The sequence below is a fragment of the Apis mellifera genome, linkage group LG13 (genome assembly GCF_003254395.2).
Source record: "Apis mellifera strain DH4 linkage group LG13, Amel_HAv3.1, whole genome shotgun sequence".
Taxonomy (NCBI): Eukaryota; Metazoa; Arthropoda; class Insecta; order Hymenoptera; family Apidae; genus Apis; species Apis mellifera.
Window position 1 is genome coordinate 2,723,685 of NC_037650.1, and position 23,862 is coordinate 2,747,546.

The 23,862-nt window shown below is 47.6% G+C and overlaps 2 protein-coding genes across 6 annotated transcripts in view; one reads left to right on the forward strand and one right to left on the reverse strand.

The window, feature by feature from the left end:
- Positions 1–7,613, reverse strand: part of LOC102654448 (protein tiptop) — a 65,554-nt gene extending 57,941 nt beyond the window's left edge. The window contains exons 1-2 of one of the 5 annotated variants that reach the window (XM_026444602.1): positions 7,496–7,613; positions 5,810–6,544 (exon numbers count right to left, since the gene is read on the reverse strand). In XM_026444602.1, coding sequence (XP_026300387.1) covers positions 5,810–5,849 — 40 coding nt within the window. In that variant the 5' untranslated portion in view covers positions 5,850–6,544; positions 7,496–7,613. Of the gene's footprint in view, positions 1–5,809; positions 6,545–6,742 lie in introns of those variants that run through there. The other 4 variants (XM_026444601.1, XM_026444599.1, XM_026444600.1 and 1 more) reach the window with 4 other exon arrangements.
- Positions 7,614–8,086: 473 nt separating this feature from the next.
- The window catches only part of LOC726597 (zinc finger protein 729), a 28,272-nt gene continuing 12,496 nt past the window's right edge, over positions 8,087–23,862 (forward strand). Inside the window, exons 1-7 of the mRNA XM_026444603.1 lie at positions 8,087–8,486; positions 18,127–18,993; positions 19,102–19,344; positions 19,420–19,686; positions 19,767–20,111; positions 20,201–20,790; positions 22,257–22,736. Of these exons, the coding sequence (XP_026300388.1) occupies positions 18,136–18,993; positions 19,102–19,344; positions 19,420–19,686; positions 19,767–20,111; positions 20,201–20,790; positions 22,257–22,736 (2,783 nt within the window). The 5' untranslated portion in view covers positions 8,087–8,486; positions 18,127–18,135. The remainder of the gene's footprint in view (positions 8,487–18,126; positions 18,994–19,101; positions 19,345–19,419; positions 19,687–19,766; positions 20,112–20,200; positions 20,791–22,256; positions 22,737–23,862) is intronic.

Sequence of the window (23,862 nt, forward strand, 5' to 3'; positions counted from 1 at the left end):
GATGAAACCGTAAACGCGTTTTCATCGAGTCTTGGAGTCGAGGAAAAGAAGGAAAAAGAAAAAAGAGGGAAAAAAAAAGGAAGGGAAAAAAGCTCGAGAGACCCGCGTTGCGTCCGCCTTCAGTTTACTCGAGCCATATACATATAGCCGGTATACGAACAACGATATTCTCTCGTCGTCCCTCCCCACCTGAGCCGTAGCGTAAACCGTATCCGTCTGCTTTCCCACTTTCTCTCCGCACCCTCGAGCTTACCCACTTTCGCCCCTTTACCTACTCACCCCGATCGCCGTGACGGACGCGTCTCCACGAATCCTGCCGGCGAGGCGGCGGCGATTCAGTTATCTGCGCGGAAAGTGCCGCGGCACTACAGGTATCCCGAGGGAGCGCGGGATAAAAAAAGTCGACGGGGCCGTGTGCGTGAGGAGAGGGAGGGGAGAAGCGAGAGGTCAAACGCACTGCCGCCTCCGCGTTGGTGGTTGGTCCGCGAGCGAGAGAGCGTTGTCGCAAAGGCAAAACACTCTCTCGCCGCGTGCAAAAGGCCAAACACCGAAAGTCACTTAAGCGTGCCGGCACGTTCGATGCCAACCTCTGCAGCGGTAGTTCGTTTTCGAGTGGCACGCCGTGTCGTCGTCGCTACGAGGACACGCCGTTGCGTTTCTCGTTGGCCCGATCAACGCCCAAGCGTGCAAAAAGAGAATCGGTAAAGGAATTCTTCGTAAGAATGCTACGCTCGATCCCCCACCCTTTTTCTTCTCTCGCGTTTTCGCGGCACGATAATTCGCCCGTCTTTCCCCTCCACTTCGATCAACCCGGGTTATTCTCTCTCTCTCTCTCTCGCTCGCACGCTCGAGCAACGGATATCGCGAATTTATTCGAGAGTATGAACCGGCGATATATAACTCACTCGGGTGTTTGTCAGGCAAACGGAGAGGAGCAACAAATCCCATGGTAAACATAAAACAACGGTACTGCATCGGGTCGGTACGGATACGCTTTGATGTGCCACCACCACCCGCGAGCGTCTCCTAGCAGTTCCTTTATGGCAGCCATCGGGCATCTGTCGTACCGCCGTCTTTTTCTCCGGCTAATTTATTAGCACCGCTTAGAGAATGGCGCGGAGAAAGATCCGGCTGCGGGAGCTGCGAAGTCCCGAGCGGCGACGAGTCGCCGCTCGTCTCTCGGTATAAATCGGGAGACGGATCAGTCGGATACAGCGACGCCGGTTTTACGAGCATCGAAAATAGGGTGAGAGGGACGCGAGAGAGAGCCGAGGCCGCGCCACGTCGCGCTGCTCGCGCTTAACGCGATGAAACGTCTAATCGCGTTAAATGATTCACGCCGAATACGAATATCGACGACAGCTTGGTCGTCGTCGACTCGCGTCGTGAAAATGCGATCGAAGAAGAATCTTCCTCCTTCGATCCGAATATTCCAACGTGAAGAATAAATTACAACCAAATACTCTGTGCAAGCCACGTTTACTTTCGAACGTATATGCGTAGAGTGCGTAGATACTCGATCAACGACCGCGCCCTCGAAGCGTGCCCTCTGGCTGCATCGAAAACATCCGAAAGAGTTAAATAACCACGCGTGTCGTGGATGAACCGAGGACGAGCCGTGGAAATTGTAATTCGATCGAATCTGTCGTCCAGCTTGTCCACCGTTTGCATACGAATGGACGGAAATATACCTCGTGTGTATGATTCGAGAAATATCGTCGCGGCGAGAGATTATAAAGAAATGGAAAACGACCGAGTTCCTTCCTCCGCGATCTCATTTATCCCGAGATACGCGCATATTTCGTTTTTTGGCATATTTGCTCGTCGATAACGCGCAGTATCGTGGAGTAAATCATGGTCACCGGAAATAATGAAAGCAGATTAGAAAGCTAGTGTGACGCGAAAGCACCCGAACTCGAATCTTTCACGCATGGTTAATTCGTTATGCGTCGAAAACCGATTGTACGTGCACAAATATATATTTGTCCTCGATGTATCGGCGGATATGTATCGCATATGATTCTACGAAAACGAATTTACGCATTTTCTTCGAGCCGTAAGCTTTTTCCATTGATCCGTGCAAGGCGATTCCCATCCTATTTTCCGCGTGCGTTTCGAAGGTTTGTCAGGCGATAAACTGTCGCTGGATTTCCCGTGTTTAGTCGCACAAGTTATGCGGGTTCCTCCTCGTTTCCGCGTCGACCCAAACCTTCCGTCGAGCAAAGGGCACACCACGCTTTTTCCACAGGGGTGAAGGATTTATGGCCGCGGAGGAGTGAGGCCTCGAGGCCGAAAAATGCGCCGGCATTGTTTGAGGTGAAAGTTTTGCGCAATGGGCGTCGTTCGCCACGGGTCACCAAGGGTTTTTACCACGATAGGTAGTGAAATTTCTCGTTGCGAGTGGGGGCAGGTATCTGGCAGGAGTGTGCACCGCATGTCCTCCGATGTCCCTTCCAGAACCGTCAGAAACCGTCGTAAATTTTTTGCGCCACGTTTCGCGAACCTTCCGGCAGGTATGCGTATAGAAAAAGTGTATTCTCCTTTCTCTCTATCCAAGGTTATCTTCTTCTAAAAGAAAAAGAAAGAAAGAAAACAATTCGGCTGTCGAGGACTCGAGTTTCGATGTTGGCGATATCTTAGTTTTTTGTTCGCCAGCGATGGTAAAAATCGATAAAACGACAAGGAGAAACGCGAACGAAAACAAACCGTTGAACAAGCAACCGTCGAATAAGTAACCGTCGAAAATTATATTTCAAATATAAACCGAAAGAAATTTTGTGACTTTGGATACGAGTCGTCCGTATTCCGTCGTCGAATCGATCATTTTCATTTCGTTATCCCGACGAATCATCTCGCGACCGAGTCTCGTGGCGTCTCGTGGATGAAACCATATAGTACCATGCTGGCTTTATAATTCCGGACCGCCGAAAATATCTGGTAGCGAAGACGGACGACGGCCGTTAGGAATTGCGCGTGCGCCAACTTAAAGCACTCTTCCTGCTTTATGAATGGAACCGTGGATCACGGAGAAACGTGGAGAAACTCAAGGAACGGTGGCCAACTCGATCCGTGTCCTCCGAAGTTATTCGAGCGACGCTTTATAATTAGCGCGCGCCGCTATCGAGCTTCTCTTCTTCCAAAATTCGTCTCGTATCCGCGACACATATCTGCCACTGTGGTTATTCGACGAATATTAAACAAGGCTGAAACATTGTCGACGATACGCGAGAGATGAACGATCGTCGCCTAGGAAGCCCAAGTTAAACGCATCGTTGCCGGTCACTTCCTTACCGATTGGCTGGCACGGTGTAACATGATTCGGCCCATCATACGATCGAAAGTGCGGCGAGATCGAATTACGGACGAGTTTACTTTTTCGGACATTAAGAAGGGAGGATGCCTTGTGAAACTGCACCTGTTGCGCCAGCTACGAATTTTCTGATAAATAGCCAACGCGTTAGACTAACGCGATCTTGAATCGCCCATCGTTCCTCCGGTCGAAAAGAGCCGCGATAAATAATGCGAGCCTTCCACAACCGATTACTTTAAACGAACCGTTTACCATCCGATCCGAAACCGATGTTGAAACACACGGAACGGACAAACTCGATTATCGACACGGCCTCGAATTTTCAATTTTCTCGCAATCGACTCGATGTATATTTTAACCCGATGAGAATTTTCCCTCGACGTGACAACGTGAAGCCGCCGATCTAGCCGGCAATCTTTTCACGGTAATATACTGCTAATTAACTTCCTCGAAGTTAACAGCATAAATGCTTGATAGCAAGCTCGAGATAGACGAGAGATCGATTCGTAAGGATCGGCGCGTTTCTCAGGTCCTTTCACCGGGACATCATAAATTAAACGGAGAAATTAGTCCAAGCCACGTTCCACGATCTGTACAGACATATTTCGTCGTTTCTTAATCTATTCGCGCCTACTTTCGCTGACGGCTTCATCGTACTGTGTTCCGTTTCATATTTTCTATACCTCGTAATCGAATTAATACACGGCCACTGATTTTTTCCCCGAACAAAAGGATAGATTCATTAGTTTTTGTACTTCTCTTTTCAAGATTTTCGAAAAATTATTATAAATTATTATAAATATTCTTTTATTTAATCGGATAAGAAAATAACGATCGAATCGAATCGAAATCGTCGAATAATTATTACAAGCGTATTTAACAAATTCGCGTGTTTAAAGAAGAAGAAAATTCGATGAATTTTTTTTTCTTCATCGAAATCGTTGTTAATATATGATATAAAATTATAATTACATATAAATTACTATAAATATCCTCGGCGATTTTTCGATGCGATTGCTCGACGAACAAAAGAATATTCCTTTCTTCTTTCTCACCGAGATCGTTGGACAAATTTATTATAAATTATTATAAATATTCTCGAGTTAGATCTCGCGAATTGGACGAATAAGAGAATCCGGTGGATCGTGGCGGAGGGACGCGAGATTCGTCGCAAAAACGTGATCAAAAGCTGAATTCGCTCGGCAATGGCCAGGCACCACGGAAGCTGGCGAAAAACTGTGGCGTTTACGGCGCCGAAACTCCGTAGACTGCCGTGGATTTATGTACGCGGCGTGTATCCGCGCGCGCGCACAACGAGATTTATCGGCGCTTGGCCGAGTTTCGGTAGGGCAAGTTGAGTGAATTGTAAATGTTTCCGGCAGAACTTCACCAAGATGGCGTCCTCCACCAGGGGCGAGTTTGTTTACGCCTCATGGCTCCCCACGTGGGAAAAGCAGCATGGCGCGCGTCGAGAATTCAAACCCACGAATCCACTACCAGTTTCACAGTTGTTTTTTCTACCAGTCGCCACGAAATTTCGCCGACTGGCTTTCATTTCATAACGAATTCTTTTTTTCTCTCTCTCTCTCTTCTCTCTTTCTTTGTCACGCGACACAGACACATCTTCGTTCCAACGTTAAAATGTTGTTTTTCTAACGAATGTCGAGTTTTGTAATACGATACGTAACGATCGGTGTCAAATATTGCAATTCGTGGAATAGTTCTATTTTTGTAACGTCGAGCGATAATTAAGATAATCGTTCGTGGAATCGAGCGAAATTTTGAAAAAGAAATTGTTTATCTTTTTGCACGCATACGAAGGAATTTATGTTTTGCTGCGAGGAATAAATACGTTAAAAATTCTTTAGACGTTCGAAAAAGAAGTAAGGTTAACGTTATAATTTCGACGAACATATTCAACGGAATATTATACGAGTCGAGATAAAATTTTCTTGCGACTTTATAGTAGTCACTTTAGATTAAACGATGCATAAAGATATTCAACATATTTTGCGAATAACTTGTATTAACTGATAAAATAATTTAGTCGCGGAATGAATAATGCACTGATCGATCGATTGCAAAATCGAAGAACGTTTAGAATCGATGAAGTTTATCTCTTTATTAACGGTTTTTTCGAATCGTAAAGAAAGAAAGAGAGAGAAAAAAAATAGAAAAAAATGCGGTTTTATCGAGGAAACGAATACGGGTATGAAATTAGTCAGAAAAACGGCTCGTGATACCATCGAGTAACGTGGTTACACGTGGTATCCCCCGTGCTGGAAAATGACAATGAGGAGGAGCGTTCAACTTGAAATCGTGGCAAACCAGCTTTTGATAAATTAGATTCGATAAAACAACATTTTTTTCATTTTTTACTCTCTAGCGCACTTAATTACGATGTTGATAGCTCGTTTTCCAGCTGGCTACCTTCCTCCCGAGTAGGATGATATTCCTTTCCTCGTCGCGCAATAAGAATATTAAGAAAAATTCACTTACATTTCATACGTTGTGGAGCGTGCTGTTTCCTTCGGGGCATCTGCGTCCTTCGGAGATGTTCGATTCTCTCTGTGGCCTCCAGGTCTTGGCTCGTTAAACGTAGTCGATCGGATCCCAAACATGTGACGGTCGTGTGTTGAAATTTCGCCCGAAGATCCGGTGTAGATCTTCCGCGGGAAACTGTTCAAAGTTTCCCCTTATATATGCACTACAGTCACCCACACGCGCGTTGAGCACTACCTCATCGCGATTTCGATAGATCGTTTGGTGGTCGGGTTCGGCGTTTCAACGATCGCTGCCATTTCCCTGTTGACTTATCGATTCTCGTTTCTACAAAACCTCGTTTCGCACCTACATCGGTGCCCGTATACACTATATACTGATCACGCAAGAAGAACGCAACTATTTATTATCGTATATGAGGAGAATATGTTGCAGTTTCGAAATTGCAGTTATATATTCACGGAATGTCGCGCACTGATTGCACTTGTACGGTTTCAAATGTCCCCAAGACTCGTGATCCATCCGCGATCGGTCAACAGAGCTCACTCGTAACGGATCTGGCGCAAATTCATCGATTATCGCTATGTATTATCACTGTCGCATCATCGTCGGAAGATGGACCAGGCACGATTCGCAACTTTGAAAAACTGTTTCCACTGTTTTGGAAAAAAACGGCAGGAGAACACAGGTCTGCTTCCTGGGACGAAGATTACGATGTCGATCAAGCCGCACCTACGAGAGATCCAAGGTGAAAAAAAGTGAAGTGACGCGCGTGGCGTTTTTCTAGAAGTTGCGCGTCGCGAGGGAAACACCAAAAGCGTTCGGAAAGCGATCGTTCGTTCCTCCGCGTGGAATCCGTCGAGAGGGGAAAAAAAAAAACTGCACGAGAGAACGAATCGTCGTCGATCGAGCACTTTTGACGCGTGTTACCGTATCGAGGATTGATCAATCGATGCCACTACAGAGCCTGAATTCACTTTGCGCGTCCCGATTTATTCGCGAAGATGACACGAAACCGTTGAAGAAGACCGATCGACACGACGCGGCGCGGCACGGGACGGCAACGCGACTCTCGAAACGGAGGAACGATTCGTCGGGAAAAAATTCGATCCACCATCGATAGATAGATCGAGAATTTTTTTCTTTTTTACGATCACGCGACAACTTAGCTGCGAGACGTGTGCCTCGCGACGACGCCTTGCATCCACTCGGGACGCGTGCACGACACTCCACCGTACGTACTTACGTTCGTACGTACGGAGCTAGCGAAAGCTCGCTCGACAGAGGAAAATGGAGAAAAGAGCAAGAGAAACGGGGAGAGAAACCGATACGCGATCGCATCTATGTGCGTGCTCGTACGTGTATACCTTGGAGACCAATTGAAAGCGTAAGGGTGGAAAAGGGGAATAAAAGGAGAGAAAGAAAGAGAATAGGATGACGTAAAGTACCGAGAAAGATGAAGATAGGGAGGAGAAGGAACGAATGGATAGATATCGATAAAGAGAGAAATAAAATGATGTTGCGAGAGAGTGAGAGTGAGTGAGAGAGTGAGAGAGAGACAAGGAGAGAGGGAAAGAGAGAGAGCGAGAGGAAGAATGCAGGGGTAGAGGGCAAGAACGTGAGCAAGGTAAAGAGAAAAGAAGCGGAGGTGGAGGAGGAGGTGGAGGTGGAAGTGGTGGCTACCGTCGTTCGTGGATCGCGAAATCGAGCGGGCGGCGGTCCAGCGCTGACTGACTACGGACTGGCGTCGCGGCGGCAGCCCGTGTGGTGGGGGGCCCCAGGAGTAGTAGTCCTCTTTCCCTCTCGTCTCCTCCACTCGTTCTCGTTTCCTCGCTTGCCAGCTCTTCCTTGCTATGCTTTGCCTCTTGCCCTCTCTTCGCCGACTCTTCTTTTTTCACCTCTTCCACTGTATACTCGCGTTCGTTCGCATTCGCGTCCGCGTTCACCTTACCGACCGATACGATTCGCGGAAACGAGGCGATTATCGAAAGTCAAAGCCGAGCAAAAGACGGCATCGCTCGAATAGAAAAGGATGAGAAGAGCGGAGGCGGGCGAAAGGAGAGAAAGGAGAGGAAGAGGACGGATACGAGAAACGAAATCTCGGAGAGACGATTCTCCGCAACCGTTGCTATTCTTCGGCTACTTGTCGATTCGACACCGCGGCAATAACGGCGAAGGGGCTGGTAGAGAGGTTAGCGGCGGCGCAATGACAACCACTCCATGTCGTTGAATGCACTGACTCCTCCAACTTGATCGCACACTGGCACCAACGCGTTTTCCTTTTGGATCTCGGTTTGCACTATGAGCACTCCGAGAAGCGAGAGAGAGAGAGAGAAAAGGGGGGAAAAAGACGAGAAACAAAAAAAAAAGACGATTTCGCGAATAACGAGAGCGGAAAGGTGCGACGAAAGTTCGTCGATGGGCCCGAGGGACTGATGTTGCGCTCGCGCGCGTAAGAGATGGTCGAGAAAGGAGGCGGGGTCCCCAACCACCTCGGCCCCGCTCCAAACCACGAGAGGGGAGAACTACTCTGCACGAGTAATTTTTCTTTCCGCCGGTAGAGGCGCTGCTCGACGATGTAGCTTGCCACGGTACTACGGCGTCACGGAGCCACACCTACGAGTTTCTCGATATTTTCAACCCTTTCAGGACAGTGAGCTTCCCACCAAGTTTGGTGAGTGCATCATAATTATTCTCTTTCATCGAAATTCGTACTGTATTATAGCAGTTTAATCCGCGTGTCGCTGTTAAGTCGATAGAACGAAGTTTTATAACCTAACCTCAAAAATTGTACGAAACTTGCGACTCTTTGTGTACGTATTCGATTCAGGTTTTACGAAACAAATAAGCAACAAAAATAAGCTTGGTGAAATGTTTCTAATGTTTATTACATAAACGGAAAAAAAGAAACAAAAGCTACAGCTATTAAACAGACATAGTATATACATATTATGCTATTATACTTTAAATAAGATATATACATGCATATCATATACATATTATACCTTACTTAAAATATACATATCTTATTTAAAATGTAATAGCATAATCGCGCACGTAGATATATTTTTAATATCGAAATCATATATATATCGATTTATATTCGATATTGAGATTTCAAGCACATACATCGTGAACGAAATGGACGAATAACACGCGTAAAGTTTAAATCGTAACGACGTCGAAACTTCGATACAACGAAATCTTTCTCGTGTCGTTAAGAAACGTTATTACGGACATTTTATTCTTAAATAAATAAGGAAGGATTCTCAATAAGGAAGGGGAGCGCGAAAGTTTAAAACGATTTCGAACTCGTGCTATATAGAACTCGGGCGTTCGCTATATAACAAATTCACGTTTCAAAATTATTCCTGCCGTCTTCCCGTCTTCGAGCGGCGAATTCCACAACGCTCTTTCCCCGAAAGAAAGAGGAAAAACAAGGAGTAGCTCGAGTCGGAGGACGAGGGTATCGCGGTTATGATCGCGGCTATTTATCCGAAAATTCGAAGGCTCGTAGCAAGTTTTCGATCCGTCACCGAGGCAAGGGGGGGCCGTTACCCCCGGCGGAGAATATTTTACGATAATTCGGGGGCGAAGATTCGAGTTGGAAAAGAATCGGAAGAAGGAGGTCGAAGGATACGAGTTCGTCAGACTATAGATAGTCGGTGAGCGGAGATCGTTTTGGCGGGCACCGGTGGCGGCGCTGCCAAGGTTGGCGGAGCCGAGGGGAAAAGAGCATTGGCGTACCAACTACCAGGTTGTGCCCGCCTACCAGGCGGAGCCCGCATGATCTATAGCGTCATAGAACACCCCTGCCGTTGTGGTAGGAACTCGATGGCGACGCCCACGGTGTGGAACGTGCGCGCTGCCCCCGCCGCCTCCGCCGCCGCCACCACCACCACCACCGCCGCCGCCACCGGGATGTTTATGCTCCTGCCGCTGTGTCTCTATCTAGTCGCGGTCCTGCCGCTGCACTGTTCCTCTTCTGCCGTTCCCGCTACCGATGCTGCCGTCGTTGCTGCCGTTGCCGCCACCGACTACCATTGTCGGTCGCCGTTGGCATCGCGGCCCTCCTGTTCCGCTCCTATCTCCGACTTATCCGGATCCTTCCACCTTGCCTTCATTATCGCCAAACATTTCTGTCAATTAAAACTCCACCGATTTACCGCCTCTCCCGCACCGGTCGTCCTTCGTCGCCCTACCATTCTCTCCTCTTGCAAAAATTTTACATCGACTTAGTTTCTCCCGATTTTATACAGCTCAGTAAAATGCGTTTCCATCATCTTGGAATATTATATATTATATAATATAGATTCTATATATTTTTTTATATAACGATTGGATAGAAATTTCAAGATTTCTGTTTGTAGATTCTAGATTATAGAATTATCAGATTCAATTTCGATTATGTTGGATAAAAAAAAAGAAAAGAATTCTTGTCTCGAAGAATTTCTTCTTCTTCTTGTTCGAGTTACCTCGAAGGTTATTCGTGGCAATCGTCACGCCCGAGTTTTACGCCAATGGCGTTAGGGATTCGGAGCGGCGGCGGCGGAGAGGCTGTCATAAAGAGTATTTTATTTCGACGATCGTGGTGCCGTTTTTGTTCTGGGGTTGCGAGGCGATCGTGTCATTTCTACGCGCGTCAGACCAATTCAACGCCGCGCCGACGTTCGCGATCCGACGTTTACGAGATCGTTTATTAGGTGACGTTTTCCATCCAGCAGTTTTGTCGGGTGCCCAATCCTTCCCCTTATTCCAGAATTCCAACTTCTTACCGGATAGGATTCGAACTTATCGAAATTATACTTTGAAATTAAGGATTATCGTTTCCTTTATGCGCGACAAACATAACGATATACATCGCGAAATATTGAAAAAGGTATAACGTTCCTGATGTATATCTTGGATATACTTTTTTATCCAATGAGTACTTGAAAACGAAGAGAAGAATCGACGTACTCTTTTTTTTTTGCGTTAAAAAATTATCAACAATTTTTATCTGCTACGCTTCTCGAGCTCCTCGAGGCATGCACGCGTAACTCCCATTCGTAACTCTTCCAATTTTTCTTTTTTCCAATCTCTTCCAAACCAATTATCCAATAATTAAATCGCATGATTTTGCAAATTTGATCGTAGATTAAAATTCATTTTTTTCTTTTTCGATTACCTGAGAGCTATTATTATTTTTTCTTTATCATTGTTAATTATTTATTTTGCAATTCCTTGGTATATAATTCTACTAAACTTTTCTCTAAACTTTATATAATTTTCGCTCGATCTCTCGATCAATTATTTATCAATAGTTAAAAATTTCTGCTTCTCAAACTCATACATCCTTTTTTTATCGCAACATTTATCATGCAAATTTTTCAAACGAGCAAATAAATGAAACGTATTAATCATAATTCGTACACTCGATGATCGTACGACTTTCTCACGCTCAACGTAAACATAACGTCGTTTGTTATTATTCTTTCGGCGAGACTGATAACATTCAAAACATTATCGAGATAATCCCTTCCTTCGAGCAGATGAGAAATCGTTGATTCGGGCACGTCTCTCCCCGGGCGAGCGTCAGTCGGGTTCGCGTCTTCACGGTGACTGCGGGGGTTCCGTTTACGAGCTATACGGTCGTCGGTGGACGGAGACCGAGACCACTAAACTTGCGAATATTTCGAAAGACGTCCCGTTATGCAACGACAATGTGGGTCAGTGCACAAGTCCGCCGGTGTACGTTTGCTCATTTCGTACGCTCAGTTCCCCGCGGGACCGCCGAAATAAGTGCGCCTCGTAAAATAAAGTACCGTATACGCCGCTTTTCCCGTACTATCTGCCCGTTGCCCGGCGTATCGTCGATCACGTGACGCGCTCTCTGACATCCCAAATCGTGTTTACGTGTTTAACGAATGGCATACTTACGGACGGTGAGCAGTCGTTCGGATCGAAATTAAATTGCGTGGTTGGACAGAGAGAGAGAGAGATAGAGGAGAGAAAAAAATTCGACGAATTCCGAAATCTCCCAGATGAAGTTACGTAAGAGTGTCGAATACGAAATGGAAATCAAAAACGTTGAATGAATGTGATACGGAGAGAATTATGAAAACGATGAATCAGAATTTAACCAACCGAACTGAAAGTGGTTCCGTAACATATGCAAGAAAATTCGAGTTTGGTTTACCTTCTTTTTTTTCTCTCCTCTTCTTCTTCTTTTTTTTCCTTTCGGTATATCTTGATGGATGAACATCTATATTCGCGCTCACACAACGTTCGAATGTAGTAACAAGTACGTGTGTGCATGGATCTGGTGAATTTTCGAAACTGGATATATCATAATGTTGAAATTATATTAGATTTAGATCGGGAAACGGGTGAATTGTGAACGATTAATTTTTCTTCGTCTTTCTTTTGAATCTAAATAAAATATCACGCGCGAGAAGATAGGCTTGTCCTTTTTTTCAATAAAATTAACATGTTACGTCGTGTTTATCGAGAAACGAGGACGGATTATGCCGATTAAACGTATCTCGTTGTCTTTTTCTTCTTCTTTTTTTTCCTCCTTTTTGCGACGATGTCGTTAGAAACGTTAGATAAGAAGGAAGGGCGCTGGGGGTAAGCCGAGCGGTACCCTATAGCGCTTGGACATGATCTCGACGTTTTCTTCTTTTATCGGATTACCTCCGAAAACAAAGGTAGGAGGTTCTTTTCCGGTTTCTCCTAAAAGCTCCGTTTCCACGCGTAGGTCAACCGACAAGAATAAAACGGGTAAAAAAGGACGCTGGACCGAGAGAGAGAGAGAGAGAGAAAGAACGTGTACGTGTGTTTGGAGCTGTACACGAGAACGAGACAAGATTCGTCTTGTTCGAGAGGGTAAAGGTACGTGTCTTACTTGAGAGTAATATCATCGCGAATTGCTCTCGAGAGTATTTTTTTTTTTCGTGATTGAGAGTTTTTTGAGAACGTTCTCTCGTTTTATCTTACCTTTCGTATCGAGAAATTTCTAATCGGATATATTAAACTCTCCGCAGATATTCCAAGATATTCGTCTATTCGACAGTGAAAATTTTGCACGAGCTAGGAAGCACAATTTGAGTATAGTTTCGACGATAAAACTCTGTTGACAAGGGAAGAGAGAGAAGAACGCGTGACTTAAAAATAATGAACGAGTCTCGAAAAATGGACGAAATAACTTTTAATCGTCTTCCGAGGATATAATAAGCGTTTAGAATTCGACGAAGATACGAATTCGACGATAATCGCACGGGAAAGAAACATTGTAAAAAATCGTAATCTCTTTATATTTACAAGCAAGAGAGGGCCGAGGCATGAGCTCACCTTCGCAGTTTCGAAAATAACTTTCGGGCAATAGACGATTAGAATTCAGACGAGGATGCCCGACTTTTGTTTGAAAATAATTTCTTCTTCAACAACGTTGGAGTGTTCACAGACGAGCCACCCGCTGTTAATCGAATTACGAACGTTTAACACTGTTGCCGGAGCCTGCTTTTTTTCACCGCCCATCAAACTGCCCGATTCCTTTCCCGATTGCATTATTTCAACAGAGAGACAGAGAGAGAGAGAGAGAGAGAGAGAGAGAGAGAGAGAGAGAGGGATACGTCAGCCTGTATCGAAATATCAAAACCGTCCCGCGAAAACCGAGCGTGGCAAGGCAATACGCAATACGGATCGTGCTTTAACGTTCTTTCCTCGTAGTGCTCGCATATTTTCGCGCTCGTTGAAACTTTACGACCACGATAAACTTTACGCGTTTTCTAACGTAACGAAATCGGCTTCGATTCGATTCCGTGAATTATCGGCGGGTATCGAAAACGTTTCGAACGCGCCGACGAATATGTACCTACTCCTTACTCCGTCGAATATCGCAGCGGCCGGTTATTGCTCGGTTTCAAACGAGCAGCGGTTACGAGAGGGGGGATGGGCAAAAAAAGTCGGTTAAACGCGACGGTTGACGCTTTAAACGATTTCTCGGAGGCGACGAAAAAAAATGTGCACGTGTGTGTATATATATATATATGTGCATGTACGTATGTATATTTATATATATATAAATTTCGCGAGCGTTTTCGCTTTTATTAGGTCGTCATTAATAAATTGCTCTCCAACTTTGCGAGAAGGATACTTGGGATATTTGGGGAAGGAAGTACGGGAGAGAAATTGAGGAGAAGGAATCGAGTTTAGCCTGGAACCTGGGCGAATCTCCACGTGTGTTCGTCCAAGATTTCCGAAAGAAACGCACGAAGGACGATTTCGCGCGTTTCGCGCGAGATACGGCGCGCGGTCGAAAAATAGGAAGGAATAGGCGCGATCCTGTCGTGGTGGTCGGGTCATGGGTCGAGGGTTGGCGTCAACGTGTATAGCAGCATTCGCAGAAGGTTTCGGGGAGTGTGGCGCGTGGTCTACGAGGGGTCGCGAGGGACACGAGGGGGGTGGTGGTAGTGGCGGCGGCGGTGGTAGTGGTGGTCGAGTTGGCCGTGCGAGCCGGTTGACGAGGGGGATGGGGTGGTTAGAGGTGGACGAGGATGGGGTGGTTGTCGACGATAGGGCGAAGAAAGAGGTGGAGGAGCGCAGAGAGAAGCCGAGGTCCGTCGGTATCGATCGGGCGTCTGCGGTAGATTGACACGTGTCATGGCCGCCTCTCGGTGTTGGAGAGAAACCAGGTGGCGGGAGGGAGAGGGGAAAGGTTGAGAGAAAGGTGGCGGGAAGGAGCGAGGGAGAGAGAGAGAGAGAGGGGGCGATGAAACGAAGAAAAGCAGGCGAGACGAGGAAGGTGGCGGCCGAGGCGGCCGAGGGGCGAGGGAGCGGCGTCGAAGGTGGAAGAAGAGGAGGAAGAGAGGGCCGGGGGTTGGTTGGCGCGGGGGGGAGGCGAGGGAAAAGGACATTAAGGTGCGTAATAGCCAGCGGGGCGAGCGCGCACCGCCGCGGCATCGATTAGACAGAGGCTCCCTCGTCCCATTGCTAGGATGCAGCCCTCCCCTTCTCCTCCTGCTCCTCGACCCACCGACATACTCACCCCCCGCGCCATATCCACCCGTCCACCGCCCGCAACCCATACCCTCGTCGTCGACCCACGAGAGGTCCCCACGACCACCCAACCACCCACCCGCCTCCGCCCACTCCGTCGAACTGGAGAGCCCCCGAGTACGTGCTCTACATACACACTCGTGCGCTTATGTCAGTTCCTGTCCTGCCGTTGCCTCTGCCTCTGCCCTCTGTCTCTGCCGCCGCCTCCGCTTGCTGCTACTGCTGCTACTGCTGCTGCTGCTGCTACCGTTGTTACGACTACTACCACCGCTGTGTGTGCCACCGTCGAGAAAGAGGGAAAGAAGCGGGAAGGGATCGGGCGGAGAGAGAGAGAGAGAGAGAGAAAGGGCCGCATGAACACGGGCCACCACGGGGAAAGAGCGAATCAAACCCGTTGAAGGAGAAGGAGAAGATACAAGAGCGAAGGATAATAAGAGGGAATGAGAGGACGCGGATGTAAAGGGTGAGAAGGGTGGGAGGGAAGCCACCTAGCGCAGCTATCCTATGCCACCTATACACGCGCCACCGGGGACACCAACGTCTAACGTCGTTATAAACATTAACGGAGCGGCTCAATATTCCCCGGACCTTGCATCCCCTGCGTCTACCTCCGGTCCATCTCCCTTCTAGACCAGAACCTCTCCACCTCTTTGCTCTCTACCTATCTCGGACCGTTCCGTCCATGGCTATCTCGCCCCGTACCATACCCTCTCTCTTTCGATTCGAGTCTTCCTCCCTTTCTTTCTTTTTTTTTCCTTTTCAAAGAAATTATCCCAAAATGTAAAGAGAAACGCGAAAGGGATTCGTTTTCCTTTTCCTTTTTTCCCCCAATTCGGAAAGGGGAAATCGATCGACGAAGGTTAGTCACACACAGCATTTTGGAATTGCGGGATACGCGAGGGTTCGAGGGCTGATTACCGTTAATTGCGGTTGATACGTAGGAGGGATAGGATACCCTCGACCATTTCGATCGGATTAGCGGAGCGGAGGAGGATCGGATGCGCGTTACAAATCGATGCATTTCCAAATCGATATAATTATAATCGCCCCGGTTTTCCTTCGCTCCTCGGAATGGAAAACACCCGATTCCCCTCTCCAGGCTATCCAGGATATCCAACGCCGGATGCATTGCACGTGCAATTTGTAGCTTCGCACGGCATCGCTACAGAGGGAATTCGTCTAGTTCGTACGTTCAACAAGTATCCATCCCTCCTCCACCTTCGGCAGTTCTACTCCCTCCCTCCCTTCTCGTGTCTCCTCTTTAGATGGCAAAATCTGGCCCCGATATCCCTCCTTATTTTTCGCCTTCCAAGAGGATCGAGGAAAGGAGGAGGGGGGGAAGAAACGTTTCCTTTCGGTAGCAGGTGCGCCCTACGTATGTAACGCGCTTTTTCCCCGTCCGTTATTACGCCACGTAATAAGGGATTAGTCGCCGGTGGTTGATCGTCGATCAACGTTAAGTCTCCACTCCTCGCGACACGTCAAACTTGGATACGCCGATATTGACGTATCGACTATCCCTGCCAATTATCCCCTTGTTCCCCGACGGCGAATCTCGACTCGCTCCATTTACCCTCTCCTGTCTTTCGAAATAATAATAATAATATCGAGAAGTATCTCTCTCTCTCCGCAAACTTAATCGTTCGTACAATCAACCTTGCACTTTCTCTTTCGAGGATCGTTGAGAAAAGAAGGATCCATCCATCCATCCGTTCATCCGTTATCCATTTCCTCGCTTTCTTCGTATTCTCGAATCTCGAAACTTTCGACTTTCTTGTCAGTACACCGAGAGTGGAGGTTTCTCCCTTCCTCTCTCCTCTCTCCTCTCCCTACCCAACTCGTCGGGAGTTTCCGGTATCTCGTTACAAATCGAATTTTAGTCACGTCAAAAGTAAACGATCCGGCTAGATCCGCGCGTTAAGCGATCGGGTCGCGAGGAGGAGTCGTGGAGCGTGTTTCGAGCCGGATGGAAATCTCATTTGGTAGTTTTCCCCGTTTAATAAGACGGGTGCGCGGAAGAGGGTGGAGGGAGGAAGAAGAAGAAGAGTATGGAGTAGAGTAGTGTAACAACGGCGGGGTGGGACGCCAGAGGAGCCACGAGGTCGCTCGCCGAGGTTCGCAGACTTGGGAAAAGGGGAAACGGAAAGGGCGCAACAAGGCTGGGGAGGGAGGAAGGAGGGAGGGAGGAAGCGGGGGCGTCCGGGCGAGGGGAAGGCGAGAGGAAGAGGATGGGGTGGGCGGCGGATGGTTGGAGGTAAGCAGGGGTGGGTGACGGGCGGCGGAGGGTCGGCCAGGACTGGGAGGCGAAGTGTCGTCGTCCGAATAACGGCCAAGCGGCATCGACCGATCTTCCTACCCTTCCTCCCCTCCCCCTCCCCTCGCCGCTCGTACGAAGCGTCAACTTGTTTCCCTTCTGTTCCGCGAGTATCGGGCCTTCAATTTGCGGCCCTCGCTTTGCGCTGCCCTTTGCTGCGTGATCCATGCGCGCGGGATCCATCACTCGTCCCATCGATATTCCCTCTCTTTCTCGTTTCTTCACGTTCGTCCGACTTTACGGGAGAGGGAAAAGGAAGTCCTGTCTTTCTCGCTTTGGCTCTTCTTCTTTTCTGGGGATAGACGATGAAGTTGTTCTTTTTTTATCGTCACGCAGGGATGACAGAGGGGTGGAAGAGTTAGGCGACGTTTGACGTAGGAGAAGTTATAATGTTTCTTTTGGGATGAGAGAGGCACGTGTGTAGGATGCTTTTGTAACGAACGTGTATTCTTTCTTAATTTCATCGAGACGAATGAAGTCTAATTTATGCCGTTGAAAGTAACGACGATATATATCTTTCCAAAAGTTTCGAATATTCGTTAGATGAATATCTCGTTAATTTTTTTCGACACGTATCAGGCGGAGATGGATATCTACAGAGGAACGGTGACGCATTAATTAACATTCGACGACGCGAGAATTTTCGAATCTAGGCAAACTTTCACGCAGAGACTACATATATATATATATATATATATATACAAGGAGGATATTCGCGTATATAAATCCGGTTGAAAGATATATATATCTAAACACGTTTTATTACAAGATATTACAAGGAGTGTTATTTAATGATATTCTTCTACGTGTCTTAAAGATAATCAAAAGAGGATCCAAGAATATACGATATACAAGAAACTGTCTCAAAGTGACCATACTTCCTTTTCCTCTTCTTCCTCACCCTTTTTTCGAAACAAGTCGTGGAATTTGTTGAATTAATCGAACCCTTTTATCAACGAAGAGATAACCGATGGAGAGTTACGAGGAGGACGACGACACCCACTTCTGCATCAAGTGTCACCTGACGATACACGGTCTGGAGAATTACGTGCGTCATCGTCAATCGGGATGCCGCCCCCCCGACGACAAGAACGTCTCGGTGTGGGTCTCGCCCGCGACCCCCGCCTCCCCCACCACCGTCTCCTACCCCGAGATCCTGAACGCGGACGCGTTCTTCAGCTCGTTGGAGTTGCAGAGCAGCTCCAAGACGAATCCCCGGAAGGCGGCCCCCTCGTTGCTCGTCGACGAGGGTAAAAAGTCCACGAAGAAGGAGGAGAGGCGGAAGAAGGGCGGCCAGAGGGGAGGAGGGGTGGTGGCCCAGGTGGACCACCAAGGGGAGGAGGGGAAGGAGAAGCACATTCACAACATGCTGCCACAAGTGCCCGTGCTCGTCGACGACCCGACCGATTATCTCTGCATCCCGTCCCTCGTCGGTTTCCCCGACATCGTCCCCCCGAAACCTCCCCCCTCGGCCCACAACGGGCCGCGTAACAAGTTGGCCCAATCGATGGGCCACGCGACGGGTTCCATGGTCGTCGAGGGGGGAACAGGAGGCGCGGGAGTAGGATTGGCGGTCGCCTCCTCCTCCTCCTCGTCTCCCTCGACCGCCTCCTCGAAAACGCACCACCACGAGGCGGAAAACTCTTTGGTCGGGGGGCAGGGTTTGGGGGAGAGGAAGAGGCAGGAGGAGCAGCAGCAGAGCAGGATGGAGCAGGTTCATCAAACGTGGCTCGAGGACACGATATTGGCCGAGTTGGTGGCAAACAACGAGGCGAGTTCGGGGAAAGATTTGGCCAGGTACGGGTTCGGGTATCAACAGGAGGAGGACGAGGACGAGGAGGACGAGGAGGAGGAAGAGGAGGAGGAGGAGGAGGAGGTGGAGGGCGAGTCGGAGGAGGAGGAGGGTGTGGTGGAGGAGGAGGACGAGGAGGAGGAGGAGGAGGACGATATGTTGGAGGAGGACTTGGGGGAGGAGGAGGAGGACGGCTCGTACGCGGAGTCGGAGGAGGATAGGGAGCGTTCATTGCGGGGTCACACCGGTGGCAAATGGAAGCCGGAATTGGACGATCTCCCTCAAAATATGTCTCAACTTCAGGAGGACGACGAAGACGAGCAGCATCAAGAGCATCCGCCGCCGTCCCACACCGGTGGCAAGTGGCGGCCCTCGGACGCGTCCCACGTACGTAATCGTCCCTTTTTTACTCCCCTCTTCCCACGTCCCTTTTCCTCTTCTTCTTATATGCGTTTCGTGTAGAAGGAGGAGTACGGGGGGGCCAAGGGGAGCAACGTCGTGGGACAGCAACCGGCGGGGCACACGCGGGGGAAATGGATACCGTCGGATGTCGTCGAGTCGGGATATTGGTGCAACCCTTGCGGCAGGAAACTCGCCTCCCGACTGGTGTACAACAGGCATCTTCGATCCGATTTGCACGCCAGAAGGAGCGTGCGAGAGATGGACGGCGTCCTTTGCCCGCAGCGCGCCGCCAACGCCGTCCACGCAGCGAAGAAACCTCGCCACCAAGTAATAATTCTCTTTCGAAACCTTATGTATCGTACAGTTCTTGGAGATTTCTATGGATCGAGGAAATTGTGGAATTGCAGCTCGATCGACAGAGGGTGGAAGGGAGGGGGCAGGCGGCTGAGGCGAAGCTCGGCGGGGTGAAGAAGAGTTTGCGGAGGCGGGAGAGGGAGATACTTTGCTGCGAGATGTGCAACGCGCGGGTGAGGAGGGCGCAAATGGGCAAGCATTTGCTCTCCCATTATCACTGCCGCGTGGCGGGCGTAAATCCTCGCGGGCCGCGGGCCCGCCGCTTTTTGCTCGAAAATATGGCGAATGTGGTTCGCCAGTGCCCCTTCCAGTGCTTCTCCTGCCGCTTCTATTGCAACACCGAGGACACCTTCCTGCGCCACTGGAGGTCCGAGCTTCACGCCAAAACCCTCGAGCAGGTAGATCTCTAAATCCCCTTTCCAAAGAAAATATCCCTGCCAATCTTTTTGACATTAACAAAGAGAGAGAGAGAATGGTCCTTTTCCAGATAAGCGGCAGCTACAGGTGCACCCCGTGCGACTTTTGGTGCGAGGGAAACGAGGCTATGGAGTCGCATCTGCTGGACCCGGGCCACCGAGACGTGTGCTCGATGATGAACGGCTCGGTGCCGATCATGATCGGCCGTCAGCGGGGCCTGGCGTGCGCCGGTTGCGACCGCCGCTTCCGCTACAACCTGCAGCTCCGCATCCACGCGAGGGAGACGGGCCACGAGGAGGGTTTGACGGCGAGCGACGAGTACCAGCAACGGTTGAGGTGCAAGTTGTGCCCCCGAATAGTGAGGTCGTTGGTCGCCCTCCAACGCCACCAGCTCTCCTGCCACGCGGCCAGGGCGGCGAAGGGAGGCGGAGAGGGCGACACGGAGCCCTACTTCTGCTCGTTCTGCTCGATGAATTTCGCCACGGCCAGGGAGGCTGTCCTCCATCGAAGAACGTCCAGCCACAAGGAGGTGGTGAAGGCGCGCAAGTGTAACGAGGCCGCGATCGTGGGCCGCCAGTGCCCCCACTGCGAGGAAAAACAGGCGAATCTCTCGGATCACAAGAGGCACCTTCTCGATCGCCATCCCGAACTCTGTTACAGGCGAGTTTTCTGAATCACACCGTGACTGTTTTCTCCAAATATATTTAATTAATTTTCCTTCCAAATATACTTCCTTAATTTCCAATCATTTTCGAATCCCAAAATTCAGAGTATCTTTGTATCAGTTATCTTTTTTTGAATCACACTGTGACTATATTTCCTCCAAATATATTTCCTTGATTTAATTTCCAATCATTTTCGAATCCCTCTGTTACAGGCAAGTATCTTTGTACAGTTATCTTTTTCTGAATCACATCTATATTTGACTATATTTGATGACTATATTTCCTCCAAATATATTTCCTTAATTTAATTTCCAATTATTTTTGAATCTCGAAACTTTATTATAGGCGAGTATCTTTGTACATCTTGTTATCTTTTTCAGAATCATTTTCGAATTTTCGAATCCCTCTGTTATCTTTTTCTGAATCACACCGTGACTATATTTCCTTAATTTAATTTCCAATCATTTTCGAATCCCTTTGTTACAGGCGAGTATCAGTTTGTATCAGTTATCTTTTTTTGAATCATACTGTGACTATATTTCCTCCAAATATATTTCCTTAATTTAATTTCCAATCATTTTCGAATCCCTCCAAATATATTTTCTTAATTTTCCTTCCAAATATACTTCCTTAATTTCCAATCATTTTCGAATTCCGAAATTCTGTTACAGGCGAGTATCTTTGTACAATTATCTTTTTCAGAATCACATCGTGACTATATTTCCTTCAAATATATTTCCTTAATTTAATTTCCAATCATTTTCGAATTCCTCTGTTACAGGCGAGTATCTTTCTATCAATTCAGTTATCTATTCAGTTCTATTCAGATATCTTTTTCAGAATCATTTTTGAATTTTCAAATCTCTCTGTTATCTTTTTCTGAATCACTATATGACTATATTTCCTCCAAATATATTTCCTTGATTTAATTTCCAATCATTTTCGAATCCCTTCAAATATATTTCTTTAATTTTCCTTACAAATATACTTCCTTAATTTTCAATCATTTTCGAATCCCGAAATTCTGTTACAGGCAAGTATCTTTGTACAATTATCTTTTTTAGAATTACACCGTGACTATATTTCCTCCAAATATATTTCCTTGATTTAATTTCCAATCATTTTCGAATCCCTCCAAATATATTTCCTTAATTTTTCTTCCAAATATTCCTTAATTTCCTTAATTTCCAATCATTTTTGAATCCCGAAATTCTGTTACAGGCGAGTATCTTTTTACAGTTATCTTTTTTAGAATCATACCGTGACTATATTTCTTCCAAATATATTTCCTTAATTTAATTTCCAATCATTTTCGAATCACTTCAAATATATTTCCTTAATTTTCCTTCCAAATATACTTCCTTAATTTCCAATCATTTTCGAATCCCTCTGTTACACTTATCTTTTTCAGAATCATCCTTAAATCCTTGCAATAAACATTCTTGTAATAAACGCCGCCAGGTGTCCGAAATGCGGCACGCTGTTCGCCCTGTCGCAAGACGTGACGAGGCACACGAGGGAGAACAAGTGCCAGGAGGACGACGAGGGATCGAGGTCGAAGGCGAAGGGCAGCGAGGAGTGGAGGTGCGGGGAGTGCAGTTTCTCGACCGAGTCCCGGTCGGAGTTCATCTTCCACGAGGCCCTTCACGCGGGCCCCGTGAGCCCCGGGTGCCAAGCCGAGAAGGGCGCCAAACCGTTGGCCAAGTACTCGTGCCCCGTGTGCAAGAGGGCGTTCGCCAAAGTGTCGTTGAGGAATCACATCAGGAGTCACACGGGCGAGAGGCCGTTTCCCTGCGCCAAGTGCCTCGCCCCCTTCTCCAGGAGGTCTGACCTGAACGCCCATCAGAAGGAGTGCGCGGGGTCCTCGTCGTCGGGGTGGCCGGGTGCCGCACGAAAGCGCGGCTTCGCCTGCTCCGAGTGCAACAACGCTTTCTACACCAAGTAAGAACACGCATTAACGAGCTTATCGATAATTTTAAACGAAATAATCATCCCTCCATTGATTTTGTATCATGCGACATCCTCGAGAAAACTTTTATCAAATAACGAAAGAATTCATCACGAGTGGATTTCCATAGTAGATCTATGGAAGTCTATCTTAATAAATATCTGCGAATACGTTACATGGGCTAGAATAAATAAATTCAGCTTCAAAGGAGAGAGGATATTGAGAAATAGACACGGTTTCGACTTTCGAAGATCGTTTCGTTTCGGCTAAGGGAGGGGGAGAAGTACAGAAAGGAAAGAAAGAGAGGGATGGAGTTCTCGTATTAACATCTCGGCCCCTGTAAGCCCACGGGTCATTCCGGCGTTTAATGGGCTTGCATTATGGCCCGTGCAAGCATACGCGTACACGTAGCATACGCGGCCACCGTAACTGGAGGAACTTGCGCGTGCTAATGCTTCGTTACACTGGCGAAATTACTAGCCCGGATTAACGCCCCCTGGGCCCTCTTAAAAATTGCGATCGCGCGCCAAATTCGAACAATTCGATTTCGAGAAAATTCGTGAGCTATTAATATTCTTCTTTCCGGAATATTAGCGATCTTAGTTAGATCTCCTGACGCATCATTCTAGGCTAGGTTTGACGATTTGACTTTCTAGCTTCACTTGTCGAAACCAAACTCTATCTCTCTCTCTCTTCTTGCTGCTCAGAGAAGAGGAAACGGAGACAATTTAGCAAGAAACGTTTCCCCGAAACTTTGTGCCGCCGCTTCCCCAGGATGCAACAAACTGTTATCATCGATTATAGCCAACCCTGTACATATATATATATATATATATATATATATATATAATATATATAATATATATATATATATATATATATATAATATATATAATATATATATATATATATAAGGGATACAGATCTCGATCTCAAAACTTCGAGTTCGTCGTTTTCGCCTGAGGTCGAGTGTCTCCGAGTTGGAAAAATTGCGAGGAACAAAAAAAGAGAGAGAGAGGAGGGAAGGGGAAAGGAAGAGAAGAAGGAGAAGAGGGATAATTACGGGAAGACGGGAGGCAGCTCCCGCGCATTCGATGGCCGTAACCAATTCTCGGAATA